This window comes from Abrus precatorius, unplaced genomic scaffold, assembly GCF_003935025.1.
Source record: "Abrus precatorius isolate BTA unplaced genomic scaffold, Abrus_2018 Scaffold2, whole genome shotgun sequence".
Taxonomy (NCBI): Eukaryota; Viridiplantae; Streptophyta; class Magnoliopsida; order Fabales; family Fabaceae; genus Abrus; species Abrus precatorius.
This window is the reverse complement of record NW_020874362.1, coordinates 24,767,605-24,788,073: the sequence shown is the minus strand read 5'-3', so window position 1 is coordinate 24,788,073 and position 20,469 is coordinate 24,767,605. Positions and strand designations below refer to the sequence as shown.

At 28.9% G+C, this 20,469-nt stretch overlaps 1 protein-coding gene across 3 annotated transcripts; it reads right to left on the bottom strand.

The window, feature by feature from the left end:
* Window positions 1–648: 648 nt before the first annotated feature.
* Window positions 649–4,581, bottom strand: LOC113858148 (transcription factor TCP4-like). 3 transcript variants are annotated; one of them, XM_027490642.1, is made up of 3 exons: window positions 4,451–4,551; window positions 2,360–4,187; window positions 649–2,097 (listed from the first exon to the last, which is right to left on the bottom strand). In XM_027490642.1, the coding sequence occupies exon 2, from the start codon at window positions 3,404–3,406 to the stop codon at window positions 2,405–2,407; it is 1,002 nt and encodes a 333-aa protein (XP_027346443.1). In that variant the 5' UTR covers window positions 3,407–4,187; window positions 4,451–4,551; the 3' UTR covers window positions 649–2,097; window positions 2,360–2,404. The 3 variants fall into 3 exon arrangements, 2 of the variants coding, with proteins under 2 accessions (XP_027346443.1, XP_027346442.1); XR_003503338.1 differs by lacking the exon at window positions 4,451–4,551 and having other exon boundaries at window positions 1,713–1,849; window positions 2,054–2,097; window positions 2,360–3,853; XM_027490641.1 differs by having other exon boundaries at window positions 2,360–4,581.
* Between the last annotated feature and the right edge of the window lie 15,888 nt (window positions 4,582–20,469).

Genomic DNA, 20,469 nt, shown 5'->3' with positions numbered 1-20,469 from the left:
AACACTTTTTTTCTAATATAGTTTATATTATTAACTAAAATTTATTAAAAATTTGGTGCAAAGAGTTTTAAACCTCTCGTTATTATTAAAAAAAGAAAACTTATAGTTCATGGTATTAATAGAGAAATGATGAACTTATTATATGGTAGTAAGTTAGAACACAAAATTGAAATAGAGAAAAACTAAATGATCAACGAATTAATTTTATCTAATAAAAAACAAATTAAAAGATTCAATGAGCAAAAATTCATCGTACTTATTATATAATATCTCATAGGAATTTTAGCAATTTGATTTGAATTAATCTTTTAGTAAGAAATTTATCTGATTCAATTGGAAAATCATATTGCGGTTTAGTTTAAATAAGTTTGAATGGAATTTTAAATTTAATCTTAATCAATCTAATTTAAAGCGATTTAAATGATTTGAATGAGACATTTTTATATTTTTAATTTAATTATGTGTTGGAAAATAAATCGTGTTAATATCTTAAAACAATGTTTTATATAACATATGAACTTTAAATTAAAAAATGAGGCACAACGAAATTAATTTAAAACAAATTGAATTATTTAAATAATATTGATCCTGAAACTATGTTTTCCAATATCATATCGATAAATCAATAATACATGAAGCTCCTTTGGCAAAAATATTTGTACTTTTTTGTTCTCTATAGAATTGGGTAATCACAAACAAGCCCTTACATTTAACTTGTACTAGGAAGCGATTTTATTGCTAACTACGTTGACAAGTTTGTGATTATGGTACTCTAGCAGATAGAGTTGCAGAATCACATTTTCCAAATGCTAACGTTAGCCTACTAATACTAATTAAATTAGACAAATGAAGCAGCATTAAGTTGGATATCTACCGTCCTATATTACAATTTCAATGTCCTTTCAAGTTTTGATATAAATAGTTTCAAGTCAGCACAATAAAAAGTTCTAGCAAGGTGGGATCAAATTCAAATTCCTATGCTCTATATGCTATCCCTAACTTTGTGTGTGTGTTAAAGGAAAGCGACATTACCACACTATATGCAGTGCATAGGTAGCTCTCATAGTATTGTTCAACTTTTCTTCTAAATTAAATGTCACATAGTTTGATTGTAATTTGTAATGCCATTGAAGCCTATAATTATGTGTAGGGTAACTTATAACCAATGATGACCATTATCTCTGCTGCTTCAACTACCACGTGTATGAAGGTACAATTATAGAGCAACATATAAAGAAGAATCTCATGCAACTGCTGAAACTATTCCATAGGATTATTAGAAATTGTTAACAATGTTTTTAATAAAAATGGTTAAATCCAACTCTCAGAATTAAGCTTAAGAAAACTCAAGCTCATTACCCAAGTTTTTTAATATGTATTCAAGGATACATAAGAAAATCAACAAATAAGATTTTAATTAAAAAATATAATATTTAACATCATCAATATATTCAATCTTGTAATATTTTTCATAAAAATTATAATACATAAATTTTTATTACATGTCTGTGAAATATATTAAAAAAACTCATTAACATATCAAATGTGAAAGGATTAGCCTTATTAGATTAAAAAAAAAAAAAACAATCTGCATACATTAATAGAGTTTTTATTGACAGTTCTGTAGCGTGAACTTGAAGCTGACACACAAATACACTGTCACTGCCAAATGGTTTAAGGAAATGTTTGACTTCCAAAGTGTTCCTTTAAATGTCGTACTTGAGGGGCAAGGAAAAAGGGAGGCCATGTTCTCTTTCTATCACAGGAGAGAATAAATCCAAATCACATTAGATTCTGTTTTTCTTGAAGTGGGTTTCTCCAAGAATAGACATGTAAACTCTGATTTTCACTAGATATAGGATGAAATATGTTATTCGGAAATCTCAAAATTCACAAAACAGACCACGAAATTCAACTCAAGGCCATCTACATCAATATATATTAAACAAATATATATATATATATAGCAAGGTTGAATCAAGGGAACTAACTTTTAAATTAAAACCAATAAAGGAAAGCCAAATGGAAAAGCAAACTTTGCAGAAAAATGTACCCAATTGAATCTTCACTTAGTTCCAAATTTGGTAGAGAATGCTCCTGCATATAATAAGATGCATGAGAGAAATTGAACAAAAAGTAATTTTTATTATTGATTTTTTTAATGCATGTCAAAGATAGATTTTAAGAAATTATTTTTTTTATAAAAAATAAAAACAATGATTATGTCAAATTCCTTAAAAAGCATTCTATATATATATATATATAATGGTAATTTTAAAGTATATAACATGCCATACTTAATGTTTCTTAATTATTATTTGTTCCATAAAATTAAAAGATGGCAAAATAAGTGGAATACCTGATGATAGGAAAGCTTCAACATTGCTCAGTTCTTCTTGTGGGCTCAATGGATAGAACTAGGAGAAGAAGAAGAAGGCCCATTGGAAGCAATTTCATGATTCTCTTCAACACCTTGAATTCTATCTGGAATGCAGAACCCAGCTAATCCGTCAGACACAAATCTGCTACCAAAGATGGAAGCTTGGTGAATTGGTGGGGACCTGTGATGCTCAGAGGAAGTCATTGGAAATGAGAAATTGGACTGAAGGGTCCCACTTTGAGAATATACTGAAGCAGAACCATGGCCTAGAAATGGCTGTGAGTTGAGCATGAACCCCAATCTGTTAACATGATCAGTGGTTGTTGTTGTAGTTGTTGCTGCTGCTGCTGCTGCTTCATTGTTCAAAGTCACAATTCTGTGGTATTGGTTTTCATTCTCGAACCCAATAGGGGTTGAGCCAAAAAGGGTTTGAATTTGGTGTTCATTTGAAGGAGGTGTTTGATTTGCACCATCTTGTTGTGACTGCCAATGAATGAGACCAGGGTGGTCTTGGAAACAATGGAGAGATAGGCCAAGGTTTTGTGTAGGGTTGTTGTTTTGAAAATTGATGGAGGAGGTAGTAGAGGTTGTGGGAAACAAAGCAATAGGGTCAGTGTCAACTTGGGGTGAAATGAATGCACCTAATTGCCTTTGGAGCTGAAAGTTGTAACCACAAGACTCTGAATGTTGTTGTTGTTCTTGTGCAATGGTCATGATGGTACTTGAGCCTGCAGCATTATTTTGGTCTTCCTCATTAGTACTTGGATGAAAAGGAGGAAGCTCAGCAAGCTTGTCAATGGAAGGTTTTGCCTTTTTGATGAGCCAATCCACGGCCTTGCTGGGTCTGTCATAGCCAAGACGATCTTGAACATCATAGAACTCGATGGCTGTGTGTGCTGAAAGCCTAACTCTTCTATCACGTGGCCCTTTGGAAGTGTAAACCTTGCTGTGGCGATCTTTTCTACCTGTGGACTTAATAATGTGCCCTCCTTCTACTTGAACAATCTCTCCTCCGCTGCTCCTCATACCCTTTGTAATTGTTCCTCCTCTATTATGCTTTTGGTGTTTTATGGTTTGGTTCAAAGTGGGTGGTTCTATTTGGTGAGGACTTGTTATGGCTTTTGCATATTGAGGTTGGTTTTGGGATAGTGAATGAGGATATTGATAATGAGTGTATGCGCTAGGAAAGTGTTGATTTTGTGATTCATGTGCTCTTTTTATATGGCATAATGGTTGATGCTGATTCCCACTGAAATCCAGTTTTTTCTTTTTTAATAATTATCTCTCTTTTTTTTTCCTCTTCTTTGTGGCTCTCTACTTTTTCTTATGAGGGTTTGTTTTCTCATAGGTTTTCTTTGGGCAAACACACCATACTTTGTTTGCTATTGCTCTTTACTATAGTTGCTTGTATCCTTTCATCTGCTGCAGTGTCCACAGCCTTTTTTATTTTTTCTAGACTCCAGGTTTTCTTAGCAAAAGATAATCTTGTTTTAACCAAATAAAATTACTATACTTAATAAAATTCTCCCTTTAAATATTTAATACAAATGCCTTTCCTCAAAAAAGAACTCAAAATCATAGATTAAGCTAAAACAACTCTACCACATCAAAGATCAATAGCTGTCTACAGCCTTTGAAATGTGACAATTCTGCCACTGATACTGGTCCCCAAAAACCAACACCTGCCATTACAATCTCTCAGATTCCTTTTACCCACTCACAAAGCCATATGAATATATACAAACAAAAGTTTAATTACTCAGATGCTTCTTTATGTGACCTATAGTAATGTTATCTACCTGCTATTCTATAGAGAGTAAAAGGACAAAGTAAATCAGTAGATTGGTGATAACTAATGATGATATCTTCTACGTGGGAACTCAAAATTTGAAGTAGAACTAATATGCAGAAAAATTATTTTCAACTTGAACCGGTTGTACTAGGAAGAGGGTAAAAGTACAAACTACTAAAAAACATTGAACTCTTGGTTTCTGAGGTAGGAGGATATCACATGGCTCAAAAGGTTTGCAACAAAGAATTGATGGACACAGTGAAGGGCGGAAAAGGTACCTTGGCCTATTAAAAAAGCTTGTGGATGCTTCTGCAAGGCGTGGCAGAGTCTGGTCAGAGGAGAAATTAAAGATCTTTTGGTTGTTTTTAGCCCCACAAACGCAAATGTTGAGTAAGAGACCATGTCACATACCTCTCTTGCAGTTATATATATATATATATATATATACTCATTTTTTTTATTTAAGATCGAGGAGAATAAATATTAATCTTTAAATAATGTCATGAGAAAATCAAAATATATAAAAAGTCATAATTTTTTTTAAAGTAATTATGTGACTTCAAAAAAAAAATTTGATTATGCATTTATGATTCATATTTACTTTTATCATTCTCATGTAAAAATTGTTTCCTTTTAATATACCCCTCAACTTTCTTATCAAAAGTTCTAATACATGCACTGTTTAACCACTTTGGTAACTCTAATAACCCCACGTTGCTAGTGATGAGCTATGATTATCAAGTTCATGAATGATACACATGTAGCTATCAATGGCCATCTCTTCCACCCACGCCTTTTGAAGGCTTTGATAATGACATGCAAAATTTTGTTGCTTCATACTTTCTTTTCCTCTATGTTAAGAAATGACTGATTCCTCTAAAAAGAACAGCATGCATCCCTCTTCCCTATTATGCACTCTCTCATTATGATTCCCTTCTTCAATTTTGCTACCAATTCAAATCATGCTTCCTTGAACACTGAAAAGAGAGGAATTTTTGCTCAACAAGAATAGGGAGATTCAAAACCCATTTTCAAATAGGCAGCATGCATTTAACGAGCCTGTTGATTCCTTTTTTGGTAATGGGGAAAGAATTAAACAAAACGAAAAGGAAAAGAGAAAACATGCAACAAATTATGGAAACTTTTTTCCACGTATTCACTGCCCAGCAATTCAATGCAAAACTTGGGTCTTCGAGTCACTTGCTCTCATATCAATTACTGTATAGTAGATGAAAATAGTTGGTACACATTTTAAGGGGTGTCTATATCTAGAGAGAAATAAATGGAGAATATATATATATATATATATATATATATATATATATATATATATATATATATATATATATATATATAAGTGAATTAAGAGATATTAAATAAGTATTCACATTGTTTAAATGTGTGCTTGAGAAGCATTTGTAATTTTAAATTTGAATAAATTTAATATTATAGAATTAATTTTATTTTAAAATGACGAGCTGAAAGTGATTATGTGATTTATATTTATTCTTTTCCTTAAAATTAAGTTTGTAATAAATTTTAATGTGAATTTTTTAAATGATTATATATATATATATTTATTTATTTATTTATTTTAACAAAATACTACAAACACTTGAACAAATTTATCTACAAATTTTATTCGATTCCAAAGTAGTACGTACACGACATCCCCGAAAGCCATAAGGGAGAGTTTCTTTTTTCTTACATATAATTGATATACATGAAATTTTCAATTTTCATTTCCTTATAAAAAATAATGAAATTCTATGCATGCAATTACATTCACATATCTCATATGTGATTTTATTAAAGGGTATAATGTGTATTAGGGTCTTCAAAATATTTCAACTTTTAATTTTGGCTTTTATATATTTTTAATTTAAGTAAATATCACTTTTTTATTTAACTTCACATTTTAAAAAATATATTTGGCTAATTATTTTTTATTTTTCATTCGATCCTTTTAAATATCACAACTTTTTCATTTCATTTTTCAAAAAATTAAGTTTATCGTTTAGTTTTTCTGCCGAACATAATTCCAGTTAAGTGTTGGGTTTTCTGTTATTGATACAGTTTAATTTTATCTAACAAAAATTACCAACTGATCCTTGGATTACCAAGTGAAAGTAGCCTATAAATTGATCCATGTTTATTTTTCTATTATTTCTTGTTATGAATTAGTAAAAGAAGACCATATAATAAAATTTGTTATAGGATACTAGGATGTAAATTCTATTTATAGTAAAGTATGGATGAGATGTAGTTACATATACATGGCCACCATTATTTAGTGCATGTTTATAAATTTAATAAAATTACATTAAGTTATGTTTCAATATGAAAATTATAATTTGTAGCATTAAAATTTATTCATGTTTGAGTGGATTTAATAAAAAAACTAAACACACCCTTAATAAAAAAGTATTCCACGTAAGAACATATTTATCATCAATTCTTGGGGTCTTTAATTTCTTTTTCTATTATGATGTAACGGTGACAAAAGATTACATTTGCAATAACTTGTATGATTAACTTGTTACACTATATATTTGGATTCATCGGTGGGATGTAGCTAGCAATGGTGACGATTGAAGAAGGATAATGAATACATTTTTTTCTCCAATCTCAGTCTTCTATGAATTAATTTGAGGGTGGGAATCCATGCATTAATATTGCAGGACAAAAAGTCATAGGATGACAATAGTTGGTTTGTTATTATATATTTGGCTGATAATACAGTAGTTTTGGTGCAAACTACAGTTTGCAGTGTGTTTTGTTTAAATAATTTTTTAACTTAAGTAAAAATTATATAAATTACACAAAATAATTTTGTTTTAAATAAAAAAATTTGCTTAATTATATATAAAAAGTCATAATATTTTTTTTTCCTTCTCTCGACTAGAAGTGCTTTATTGAATATTATTGCTTTGCAATCATTATTTCTTTAAACTGGAGCAAAGTGTGGGGGCAGATCAATAGGAACTGTGTACATTGATGGAAAAACAAAGTCTACATGGGATGCTGACAAATGGAATCTTTGAAGAAAGTCTCGGCTTATACATTGACCCATAAAACCTATTGATTTTTAGTTTTGTCTTGGACAGTCCATTAACTAAAATTGAAGAGCAAGAGTTTGAAATTATGGCTAATTAGTGGTAGAAAGCTAGTTCTTATAAGATGCTGGTAATTGGGTCTTCTCTAATTTAAATCTTGAACCCAAGGAAGTTTTGGAGGATAATGGTTGATTTTTTACAGGTAAATAGAGTGTGCATTTTTCTTGTGCTTTTATTTCTATTTACGAGTTAATAAAAAATAAGGAAGACTTTGGGAGTGGATGAAGTTCATCCTCATGATACACAAATAAAAAATAGTATCTTGTTCAAACGTTTGAGAACAAAAATAAGGCATTGCGAAAAGAGAAATAATGTTTATGCATCTCGAAAGAGATAACTTTAGTTGTCTTTTAATTTCTTAAAAAAATATTTTTGAGATATGTACATATAAAAAAATAGGGAAAAATTATATATAAAGTTACATACAATATTAATTTTTAATAGTTTAACAAAACTGTTACAAAAAGGTTATAGAAAAAAATTGTCTTCTTCTAATTATAGGCAAGTCATGTTGTGAATTAATTTTGCGATCATTTATTTTCATGTTCAAATCAAATTCATTTATTAGTCCGTACAATGTATGAACTCGCATCCAATTGATGATTATTTATTTAATGGCTCATGTATGTTTTCAAATAGGTGATTCGTAATGTTGTAAATTAGTTATTAACACAAAGTGTTGTAAATTTGTTTTTTAGTGGTGGCAAGGATTAAGAGCCTGTTTTTTATTCATAAAAACAATAAAAAATTTTAAAATAGTATTTTTATTTAAATTTTGAAAAATTAAGAATATGAAAAGAAAAAAGAGTTTTTGTTAGTTTATGAAAATGTGTAGAGTGGTTTTTAAAAAAGAAAATGTAAAACGAATACAATTTTAAAAATAAAAAATGGTTTTTATAATTACAAATGAATAAAATATATCTTTTACTTTTCATAAATTTTTTAAAATATAATTTTTATAATCTTTTAAAAATTTAATAAAAAAATTCAAAATTCTTGTCTACATAATTATATGGACTCTAATATTATGTTATGAGCCAAGTATTCTGTGACATGTTGAGTTTGAAGTACTTACACATGATTTAATCTATAACAATAAAGATAGGATTGTTGAAATAGTTAATTGCAATGGAATTTTTTTATACTTGTTGGGAGAATGAGAAGTCCACTAGAGAAGGGGAGAATTAAAAAATAGTAGATAATTTTTCTAAAGATCCTGCTAAACTAAGTTAAGGAGTATTAAAAACATATATATTGAGGGCTTCTAATTATTTTTTACCATCCCTGGCACTGGTTTTCTACATGTTCCTCTTGCACTTACTAGTAAAAGGGTGTGGAAATTTTCATGTTCTTTTTATTGATTCTCTCTTTTCCGTGGGGACTTAAGCAGAAAAGGAAAAGGAAAGTATAGAAATTGAAGAGTAAGAATAAGATTGCTGTGGAAAAAATGGAGGCGTAAAGCTTACGATGACATGACTGATGCAATGTGGTGGAAGAAGTTCTGTCTTCTTGCTAGACACTTAATTGGATAATCACCAGCCACCCAAGAACTTTATTTTAACGTAAAAGAAATTATACATGAAAAAGCGATATAAAAAGAAAAAAAATAAAGAATATAAGATAAAACAAATAATGCAATTTCTTTTAAAAAGTGTTATAAAAAAAACTATGTAAGAATAATATAATTGTTATATATATGACCGTTTAGAAACTGTGTTTGCAGAAATTGAAAATTTTACAGTCTTAGTTCTACTCTTGCTGTAATGGACCACTGTTTTGTGGTATTGTTCTTTCAATTTTTCTTGTTCAGTTCTGCCTTTGTTTTATTGAATAATAATAAACTAATTAGATGAGAAAAAGTAAATGCAGATTCCTTTAGAGCTAAGTCATTTCACTGGTTGTTTTCATGATGGATATGACCAGAATCATGAGCATGACGCAGACGAGATAAAAAGTTGGATAAGGCATATCATAGAACATGCGAAAGCAACAAACAAAGCTTTGTTTTTCTTCTCCTTCTTTCTATTCCATTCATTTACCTTTTTCTTTTAATATTCTTTTTCAGCTAAAATACTTTACACGTTTATAAATTAATTTTATATTTTAAAAACTTGCAATTTAATTTTTGCATGAGTATTTTGATCATTCTTTATCTATGTCATTATAATATTATTAATAATAAAAATTAAAATACAACAAAATATTTATGTAAAAATTAAAACATATTTTTTTATGTATAGAAAATTTATAAACAAGTGTAAATTAAAGAAACTAAATATATATTTTAATAAAAATTAAAAAATATTTTAGATAAACTTATTTTAAAAAAACTAAAAATGAAATATCATAAAAAAATTCATAAATTTTTAAGAGACTACTGCATTTAAGCTAGAAATCATTATTTGTTGTCTAATATTACGTATATTGATAAATAGAATTCTATTTGATTTAGTGAATGGATAGATAAATTTTAAAAATTTAGTTATAATTGATAAAATATTTTTAAAAAAATTACATGTAACAATTTTTATCATAATTTTTAAAATTTAAATCTTTCACAACTTTTAAAATTTTATCTATTTAATTTAGTATTATTTAATATAATAAGTTTTTATTATTAATATTTAAAAAATATTTTAAAATTTTTATAATATTTATTAATTATTGATTTTTAAACTAATCATACATTATATTTGAAATTTTATTCAAAAAATTATTATAAAATGCATGCAAAATTTACTAATTTTAATATATCTTTTACTTCTCAATTTCACTTTGCGGTTCTTATCATATTTCTCAGCAGCAAAAAAGATTATGAGACGTTAACATCATTTTTTTTCCTTTTCCCCTTTGATTATAACTTTTCACAGTAGTTTTGTAACATTAATTATATGCGTAAGCTAAAAAAGCACACATATTTCTTTCACTCTGACGCTTTTAACCTATATCATTATCATTATCATTATCATTATCATTATTTGGGTATTGAATGCTCATTAATATTGACAGATCACCATTTTGACATTCAGACGATGTAGCCCGGCTATAGGTTTTGATTCTAAAACGCTGTTATTAAACCGTACTTCTACTTAACTTTTGAGATTTTATACGATGGGTATGGTTTAAACAGGAGTGTGAAGGAGTTCAGTTATTTATAAATTGTTTAAATTTATTTATGTAGTTAAATCAATAAATTTAAGTTTAAAGTTAACCTTATAATTGTTTAAATGACTTAAGCTTAACATTAACTGTTCACATGCGTATATACACTTAGATAATCATAATTTTATTTAACATATATATTATTTAATTAATTTTAATTTTTTAAAAATATATTTTAAATTAATGATAATTACCGGCCTTTTTTAAAAAATAATTCACTATTTTCACTTAATTAAAATAATGTTTTCTTATTCCTTTTTTAAAATAATTAAATTAACCTCATAATGTTTTCTTATTTAAATAATTCACTATCACATATGCAAAAGAAAACGAAAGGTATAAATTGGTTCACCAAATTAAACATCTACTAACAACCGGATGAAACATTGTTTATTTTTCAAAAAGTTCCAAAATTTCAAAAGAAAATGAATCGAAATTCTTGAAATCGGTCACTGAATAGCTTGAGTTTAGAAAATGGTCCACGAGAATGGCCGAATAAAGCATAAACGATGCAAAAAAGAAAAAGAAAGAAAAAGAGATAAATTATATTCGCATGCAATTTCAACATATATATTCGATCTCGAAAAGAGTTTTTATTACAATGTTTCATAGTATCTCAAAAATCAGTCTCTAATTACTTACTAGATGGGAGGCTAATGAGAAACCAAAAACTCCCATATATACTCACAGTGAGTTATTGTTGTTTATTATTAGCTATATTTACTTACAAAGAAATTAATATGTAATTTCTCATAAAAAAAATTATGCTAATTAATACATATACTATTTCAAATATAATTTTTGTTATTAGTTAAAATTTATCTTTAATAAGAAAGGTATTTGGAACCCTCCTCTTTTCTCATGTAATTGAATTGCAGTGTGTGTGTATGTTCTGGATTAGGCCTGTGAAAGCAACTTGACAGAAGAGAAGAAAAGGTGGACAGAGGGAGAGACGAGTTGGCTGAGAAATGAGAATGGCATGCATGCAAAAGAGACAAAAGTACACAACAATGGTGCACTCCTAGAAAAGGACAATGTCAGAGAAAGATGGGCAGTGCTAAGCCTGAGCTGAGCCTCACCATGTCCATGTTATTATATCTCTCCTAACTCTCAATAATAGTATTCATCTGAAAGCCACCAAACAGGCTCGTGATCCAAGATAAATATTTTACTCTGCATTAAGTACAGCGTGTGTGCCTCTCACACTCGGATAGAGACTAGAGTCATAAAGATATACATATACCTTTTCTTTTTACAACTTAACAATTATGTTGTACGACTACTAATTTTCACCAAGGTGCCAAGTAAAAATGTGAGTAAACTATCAAATCAGTGAAGTAAAGTAATGATCCTAGTAATTTTGATCTTTAAAATAATAAATATTTTAGGCTTTTAAATTAGTAGTTATCAATCATTCTAATTTCTAATGTTAAGAATCCATTAGTGTGATTCTTGACTTTGATATAATATATATACAACCAGTTATTTTAGTCTCGTGTTACTGTTGTGCATCAGTGAGTATTTGGTACCTAATGGAGAGGTTCAATTTGACTTATGATTGCCAAGTTTAAAACTAAATTGGTATTTATTATTTTTATAATATTAAGAATCAAAATAACAAAAACTTGGAGTTGCATGGGCTTAAACTAAACAAGTGTCAGATTTTATCCTTTTCAAACACCGTCACTGGAAAATGAAGCAAAGCACAAAGAAAAACGAAGCTGGGGTAGAGCCAAATTTCAATGAAAGAATTCTTGTTCTCTACGATATTTGCTGGTATAGAGCACATGCGGTAACGATCAAGGATTCAACATCAATGTGTTGTACCCTAACAGGTAATAAATTGATTGCGCATGGTTGACACACCAATCAATTAGTGTCCCACTTTTATGGGTGACAATGGCCCCAAGCAAAACTGCCTTTTGTTTTGAGACCGCAACATGTAAAGTAGAATTCGTTAGATATGCATATATGATCACACAAAATATTTTTAAGATTAAACTTATAACAAAATAACTTTTGAAATATTTAAAAAACAGTTAGTCAGATATATTTACATGAACTAAAAATATATTTATATATTTTCAATACACTTCTTTGTACCTGTTGAAAAAGGATCTATTTACTTTTCTATTTTCTCCACACACACACATATATATATATATACAAAGAATATAAAAAATTGGTTTTTTAAGAAAAGGCTGGCCTGAGACAAACATGTTTTCTCTGAAATCCATCACAAATCACAGTACATTAAGTGCCAAATCTTGAAGTAGTGGGGAAAGATTGTAACTTGATCTTCGTCTCAGCCAAACATTCACCATATGCGCACGGCTGAATTTGAAAGCTATTGAATGAATCTATATTCTATGAAGACCCAACCTAATCAAATTGAAATTATAGTACAACATGGACCACACTTTAAAATTAAGGTATATGCTCCTTCCAATTTGTTTATTTGTTATATTTTATAAGGAAAAAGTTTTGTTTTTATTTATCTGTTATTAATAAAAATTTAATATAACATCAAATAATTTGTTAAATAAAATTGGGTATATTAAATTGTTTTAATTTCTTTTTCAACCCCTTAAACTGATGAATTCAAAACGGATCAAGTTTTTTTTTTAAAAAAAATCTCAGCTTTTTCGGAGAGAAAGAACATTGGCGGTTAAGAAACGTGTAACAGATCTAACACGGTTGGATATAATCAAGATTGGTAGCAAGTGTCTTCTAATTACTTTAGTATATTGTCTGAAAGTACTGTTACAGAAATTACTCTACAAAAGACAGAGAATCATGAGAGTATGAAAAACAACAAGAGATAAACAATAACCCTACAGATTGATCTTATTTTACTCAAACTAATTCACCAGCAAAGTTTTGGTTCATTTGATTGTTTGGTTTTTTTTTTTCCAAAACTTTATCATTATATTATAGTAGGTTCAAGTACAAAAAAAATTCCCCTACACGGGATTATGAATTGGCCCAGTTGAGCATAAGAGGGTGTTGCTATCGAACGTGTCAATCATGAAAATGGTTTATCACGTTATCTGTTAGGGTGGAACTATATACTTTTCCAATTTCATTTGGTTCCATTTTTATTTTGAAAAACTCCAAAAGCATAACAATAACAAATTACACTAATCACAAGGCATGGAGGGAAAGAGTCATGCTTCTGGCCATTATATGTTGATTGGGATTTGCCTCCACTTTTGCTTTGCTAGATTTTCATACGACATTTTCTTAACATTTCCTTAATATATAGACTATAATAAACTGTTTACCACTTATGTTGGTAAACATGGTAGGGACTAGGTAGGACAGTGGAGATAAAATGGAAGAGAATTCTATTATGATCTGAAAAATGAGAAAACGTCCACAATAAAAGGAAGTTGTTATACAACATGACGTAATAGAAGGGTATAAGTCTATATGTAAGTAAAAACTACTCCTCCTAACATTGAAATAAATGGCTAATTACAAACTTCAGCTATTCTACCCATTTGTTAACCACTAATATAGCGTGTAAATATATTTAGTTTTTGTCCCTATCTCTCGATGAGGTCACTGCTTAGAGCATCAACTTGACTTGATCTTTTTTATTTGTATTTCTTGTTGAGATTGTGAAAAATTGTTATATGATCATAAATGAAAAATGGACATCCACCCATCGACCAAGCTATCCGTATCTTTCAACATCCACTTGATCAGATATACTTACACACAACAAAATTAAATTTTATCATATTAACCTGAACACATGCATGCTTGTTAAACTAGAAAATTCATTTACTCCAAATTAATCTAATTGATTTTACATTTAAAAAATTTACAAAAATGAATTAAACATATAATTAGTACCATTGATATAAATGTAAATCTATGATTATTAGAACATGAGTTTAAATGTGCAATTAGTTTAATAAAAAAAAAGTGGTTTGATTTAGTCTCCCCCCAACTCAACACGCCAAGCCAATTGAGATGGAGGTTGAGGAAAGGTTTGAAAGATTTAAGGTGGTAATAAAGTCACTACAAAGAAACTTGTGTGAAGGATTTAGAGACCAATTAAGTTAATGAATATGCATTGTATTTCCGTTTAATTATGCCAATTCTATTTTGTCAGATAAGATGGGCTCTAGTCCCCTTGTATGTGAGATTCAACTGTTGCTTTTATTATTATTATTGGGTTTGGTATCAATTCCTTTATGATGCCCATCACAATTGTCATTACACACTGAGTCACACACCCTGTTGGTAATTGAACATCTAATGCAGTTGAGGCCTGGTTTTGGGCTTTGGGCCTATGATGACTTGAATCCGAATTATGAAATTTTCTTTCTCGCACTCCGCGCCTCAAAAGTTTCATTTTTGGCTCTACCCTCCATTCACAAATAAGAACCGCCCTCAACAAATTTCTCAGCTTCCCATCTTCAAAATCAAATTTCTCATAACTTTCAACTTCTCCCTCTCACAAAGTCCCATTAAACATGAATATAAACAACCCATCCCCCACCCCTTCTACATCTCTATCCTAAACAACAACCTTTTTGTGTCACTCAATTTGGTTAGAACATATGGAGGACACTAACACCGCCACAATCATCATATTCGACCAAAGTAACAAGGAGAATGTCCCTACACTATGCAACACAGACAAGGGTAGGACCCCAATTCCTCTCATGCCCTCATCTTTCAAGCACAAGAAGTGTGGTAAGCGAAAGCCCAAGATCAGGGTTCCTCTCGCTGACATCACCAATCTCTTCAACAAGCCTTCTACCACTCCACCCCACCAACAACAAATTCTAGTTTCGGATCTTCCTAGGAGGACACCTGCGGTTCTCGGTTCTAGAACATTAAGGATGGGATTTAGGTAGTTATTGTGTAATTTATATCATACGATGTGTATGCATAAGTAAATAATGCATCACATAATCATTAGATAGCTTCACTTTTTGTAGTTCTTCCCTAATGTAGTTTATATAAATAGCAAAGATAGAATTTGGGGATGCGACAAATACAATGTTCGAATTCAAAATATAAAATTTGAATATGTAGACATTTTGATCTGTGCTAGTTTTGTACTCTTGAATCTGCAATTTCCCTCCCGGTTTGCGGTTTTTTCGAAGAAAACACATTATTGATTAGGAATTGGTGCAAAGAATTGCATTATGAAATATGCTAGATAATGCTTTGTATCTATGTAGTTTATAGATAACTTTTCTAAGAGTTTTGTTAGGGCTTAATATAATTATTTAATAATTCTAAAATTTTATTAAAAGGAGAAGTATTTATTGTATTTTTATAATTTTAATATAATAAATGTGTATTTTTTTATAAAATTTAATAATAATAAAATTTTATTTAAAAAAATATATTTATTGTATTTTTATAACTTTAATATAATAACTGTGTATTTTTTTTATAAAAAAATTTTATTTGTGGATATTTAAACTCAACATTAAAGATTGAGATTAACAAAACTTTTTTTAAATAGTAAAGTATTTAGAATATTATGTAAATTTTTGTAAAAGAAATGTTTATTAATATAGTTAGACCATTGGTTAATTCAAATAAACAATTTGATAGATTGATAAAGTTGTTATATATAACTTTTTCTAATTATTGTAGTTTGTTACATTTTTTTAATTTCTTGAATCTACGTTTATGCAATCCAATTATTTATACTAATGTAACACTTTGAAAAAAATAATAATATCAATCTTATTTAATTCTCTACATGGTATTATAGTTTAAACTCAACATTAAAGATTGAGATTAACAAAAAAAAATTTTAAATAGTAAAGTATTTAGAATATTATGTAAGTTTTTGTAAAAGAAATGTTTATTAATATAGTTAGACCATTGGTTAATTCAAATAAACAATTTGGTAGATTGATAAAGTTGTTACACATAACTTTTTTTAATTGTTGTAGTTTGTTACATTTTTTTAATTTCTTGAATCTACGTTTATGCAATCCAATTATTTATACTAATGTAACACTTTGAAAAAAAAAATATCAATCTTATTTAATTCTCTACATGGTATTATAGTTTATTTATTTTGAATGTTGGACTACTCACATATGCTCATTTCTGTTGTGTTCCATCTGTAAATTTCATGCATAAGATGTTTAATCTTGTGTGTGAGAAAATGTGTTAAGATGTCCTACATTGGTTAAAAATAGAGTTAGTATATTCTTTATAAGGGTTAGGGTAGTTTTAACTAGCTTTTACGAGTGAGATAGATTTGATAAAGTGTATTAAAGATGTCCTGCATTGGTTAGGAATAGAACCAGTATATTCCTTATAAGGACTAAAATAGTTCTAGCTAATTTTTAAGAGTGAGTTAGACCTAAGTTTCACCCACTTAACTGTTTTTAAATGTCTTCGTCTTCTTTGATATCTTAAATCCATTGTTTTTCATGGTCGAATGCTTCAAAAACCACAAGCTTCTATTCTTCTAGCATATAACTATGCAAATTGGACAAGCAACAAAGATGTTACCATTTCTAAGTCTTAATTATTTCTTTGTGATAATTTGAGTGCTTTAACTTACTTATAACCCAATTTACCAAAGTCACATGAAGCACATCTCAATTGACATTCATTTTATTCGAGAGTTGGTACAATAAAAAAAAACTCAATGTTCATCACGTTTATATTACTGATCAACTAGTTGATTGCTTGAATAAACTATTATCAAAGACACGTCACTAACATCAAAGAAACAAGATTGATGTCATTGACATAACTTCAATCTTACCTAAGCTTGTTAAATTAGTTGTTTAATTCAAATAAACAACATGATAGGTTGATAAAGTTGTTATATTTTTGAATTTTTTAGATCTGTTTTTATGCAATCCAACTATATATGCGGATAACACATTGACAAAAAATAATAATATCAATCTGATTTAACTCTCTATAAATACCAACTTTTTATGTAATTTTTTTTAATGAGATTTCCATTGAAAATATATTATTTTAGTCTCCTAAATTTCTTATTTATATATTTATGATGGATGAGTATTTTAAAATTAACAACATAACTAGATTTCAATCTGCCCATTGCACAAATATCTCAAATATTATAATAGAAGAAATTAATTTTTTTTAATTTATTTCTAATAGATTTTTTTAAAATAAAAAAAATGCACATATATCTTATATATGATAATAGAAAAGGTTAGTTTTTTTTATTAATTTTTAATATATATATATATATATATATATTTAAAATTAATAATTTAAAATGATTGTAAGTATGTGAGATAACAATTTTAGTACTATGTTATACAAATATTTATTAACAAACATATTTTTATTAACTTTTTAATATATACTTTTTGTTTCTACACGTCAAACAATTGTTTATGAATTTATCAACAAGAGAAGTGATTTAATTTAATTGTTGCAGCATCCTTATACAACATTAATGATATATATATACACATAAATAAAATGCCTAAGCTTAAGCAAGATTACTCTTATTACATCTTTTCAAGATATCTAAGCTCCAGGATCTCTCTTTAATTTGAGGTGTTGATCATTGTCATACTCTGCGCAATTATTTGTTTGCCATCAAAAGGTCAATTTGTATTGAAGTTAGCTGAATGAAGCATACTTTTCAAAACAAATCGAATAATTAAAATTTGTTTACAAATTGAGTTACCCTCACTTTGAATGGAAGAAAATTTTCAACTTAAATAAAATCCGATGATAGTTTCTTTCAAAATCCATTTTATAAATAGCTGTTTTTACATTTTCCCATTCTTCAAAAATGTTATGACTAAATACACAGGAAATTGTTCTTTAGTAAGAAATTGGGTTCATGAAACTTATACAAATTACATGGCCTGTGATTTCCGTTTCCTTCTTCTTTTTTTAATTTATTGTATAATTTATTGTCTTCGTTCAATAAAAATATAAAAATCGCATTTCATATAATTTCTGTTAAATTTTATTTTGAGCAAATACTACTAAACACTCTAAAACATGTCATGACCCTTTTTATAAGGAACCAAGAACATTGTTTCTACACTACATACTTATTTAAATAAATAAATAATAGAGAATATAAGTATAAAATTCATTTCTTATTCAAAATAAAATAAAGTTTCTTACGACAAATATCCAATATAACAATATAATATTACATTTAGTTCATAATATTCAAAATACCCAAAATTATACTACGTAGCTTCCTTTATATGAGGTCTCAAAATATAAAGAAAAATGACTTTGATGCAATATTACTCGACTTCAGCTTCTAACATTTCTCCACTGGCCCCTCAGCCTGTGAAGTAGATGCAACACATGCTACATCTACTCACATACCACCGTACGATCATCGCAGTACACACGCACACAACGACATAGAAAGAAATGCAAGGGTGAGCTTACAAAATAAACTAAAATCGTATATATATATATAACAAAAACATTATTCACAGTAACAGCTCCATGCATTATCAGCCCATCTAATACACAACATGAAAACGGTTTCCAACTAGTTTCACAGCCTAAATAATCTAGAAAGAACCGAGCCGGTCCGGGAGCGACCCATTCCGGTATCTGGATCCAGACGGCATAGCACAGCAGCTCAGCATAAACTTACCGTTACATGTATACCCACCTAAACATGTAACTTGGTTTCATAATGATGCAAAACATATATCTCAGCATGATGCACACCGCCAAAATTATTTTAACAGCTCAGTTAAGGCAAGTTTATAATAGATCAACCAAAATCTCAGTATTTTAAATCAATTAACAGCAGTTACAGCTTAAAAAATAGCTTTTATTCAATAGATCTAACAAAATCATATCAAAACATCTTGAAATAGCATATTAAACCGTTCAAAACGTAGTTCATAGGTTAAAGTAAGCTCCCCTTACCTCAGAATGATGATTCATACTAGATATACCGAATATTACTTGTTTTATAACAAGATTCACCGAAGATTTGGTTTTAGAACGGAGTTTCTCCTAAGAACACTATGAACTTCTATGAGAAAAAGAAAAAGAAGAGAAACGAACGGTAAATCTAGCTTCAAACTTAAGGAAACTTACTTCAAATCTCTTAGAATAGACGTATAATCTCAGATCTGACGAGAAATCTAAGTTTATGAGGGTTTAATATGAGAAAAAATGGTGATATATGGCCTTAGAACCTTTGAGAACCTTGGATATGAGTAAAGGAATGAAAATTTCATGTGAAGCCCCTTTTTATAGAAAATTTTTAAAATTTACTGTTCACTGCTAGAATTTACTATTCATCGCCGGAAACAATGTTCATTGCTTACTGTTCATGCACGCGTACTGTACACGCACTGTACGCGTATGTGACGTTAGCCATGACGTCAGGATGATGTCACTGATGACGTCAGCGGTCACTGTACATACGCGATTTTTACTGTTTATACACGGTTTGTACGCGGTTTGTAATGTTCATAAGCGGTTTTACTGTTCATTTGACACTGTTCATACGGTATTGTTCATTTTTTTTATTTTATTTTTTTTAATAAATAAATTTCAAACTCCATCTAAATCTATTCCAATACCAAATAATCCTTCAATTAACATTTAACAAGTATAAAATATTATAGATTACTCAATAATAAATCACAAGTATGACAAAACACAACTTTTTTTTTGTCAACAGTTATAAATAAAATAACATTTAAATTTGTACAGTTTTATTATTATATCAAACCTATCAAATCATGAAGCATGGATTTTATCAATTTATTTTTTAAAACAGTCGTTATTTTTGTAGTTCCCCTAAGTTATAAAATCACTCCAGCAGTCAGCTGAGTGTGAGACAAAGTTAGAAGAAAAATCAGAATTTGTTGGACAAAAATGGCACTGAGGCCCAGTTTTAGTTTTTGGGCCTGAACTTGCCATTTTGTTGACCGTTTCAAAATCTATTTCTGAAGGCGCCCCAAAATTTCATTTTTGGCTCTACCCTCCATTCTCGGTTTCCATAGTTGAAAATCAAAATTTTCAACACCTCCTTC

Coding starts and splice junctions, on each gene's coding strand:
- LOC113858148 (XM_027490641.1), bottom strand. CDS start 3,406: ATGAGGAGCAGCGGAGGAGAGATTGTTCAAGTAGAAGGAGGGCACATT.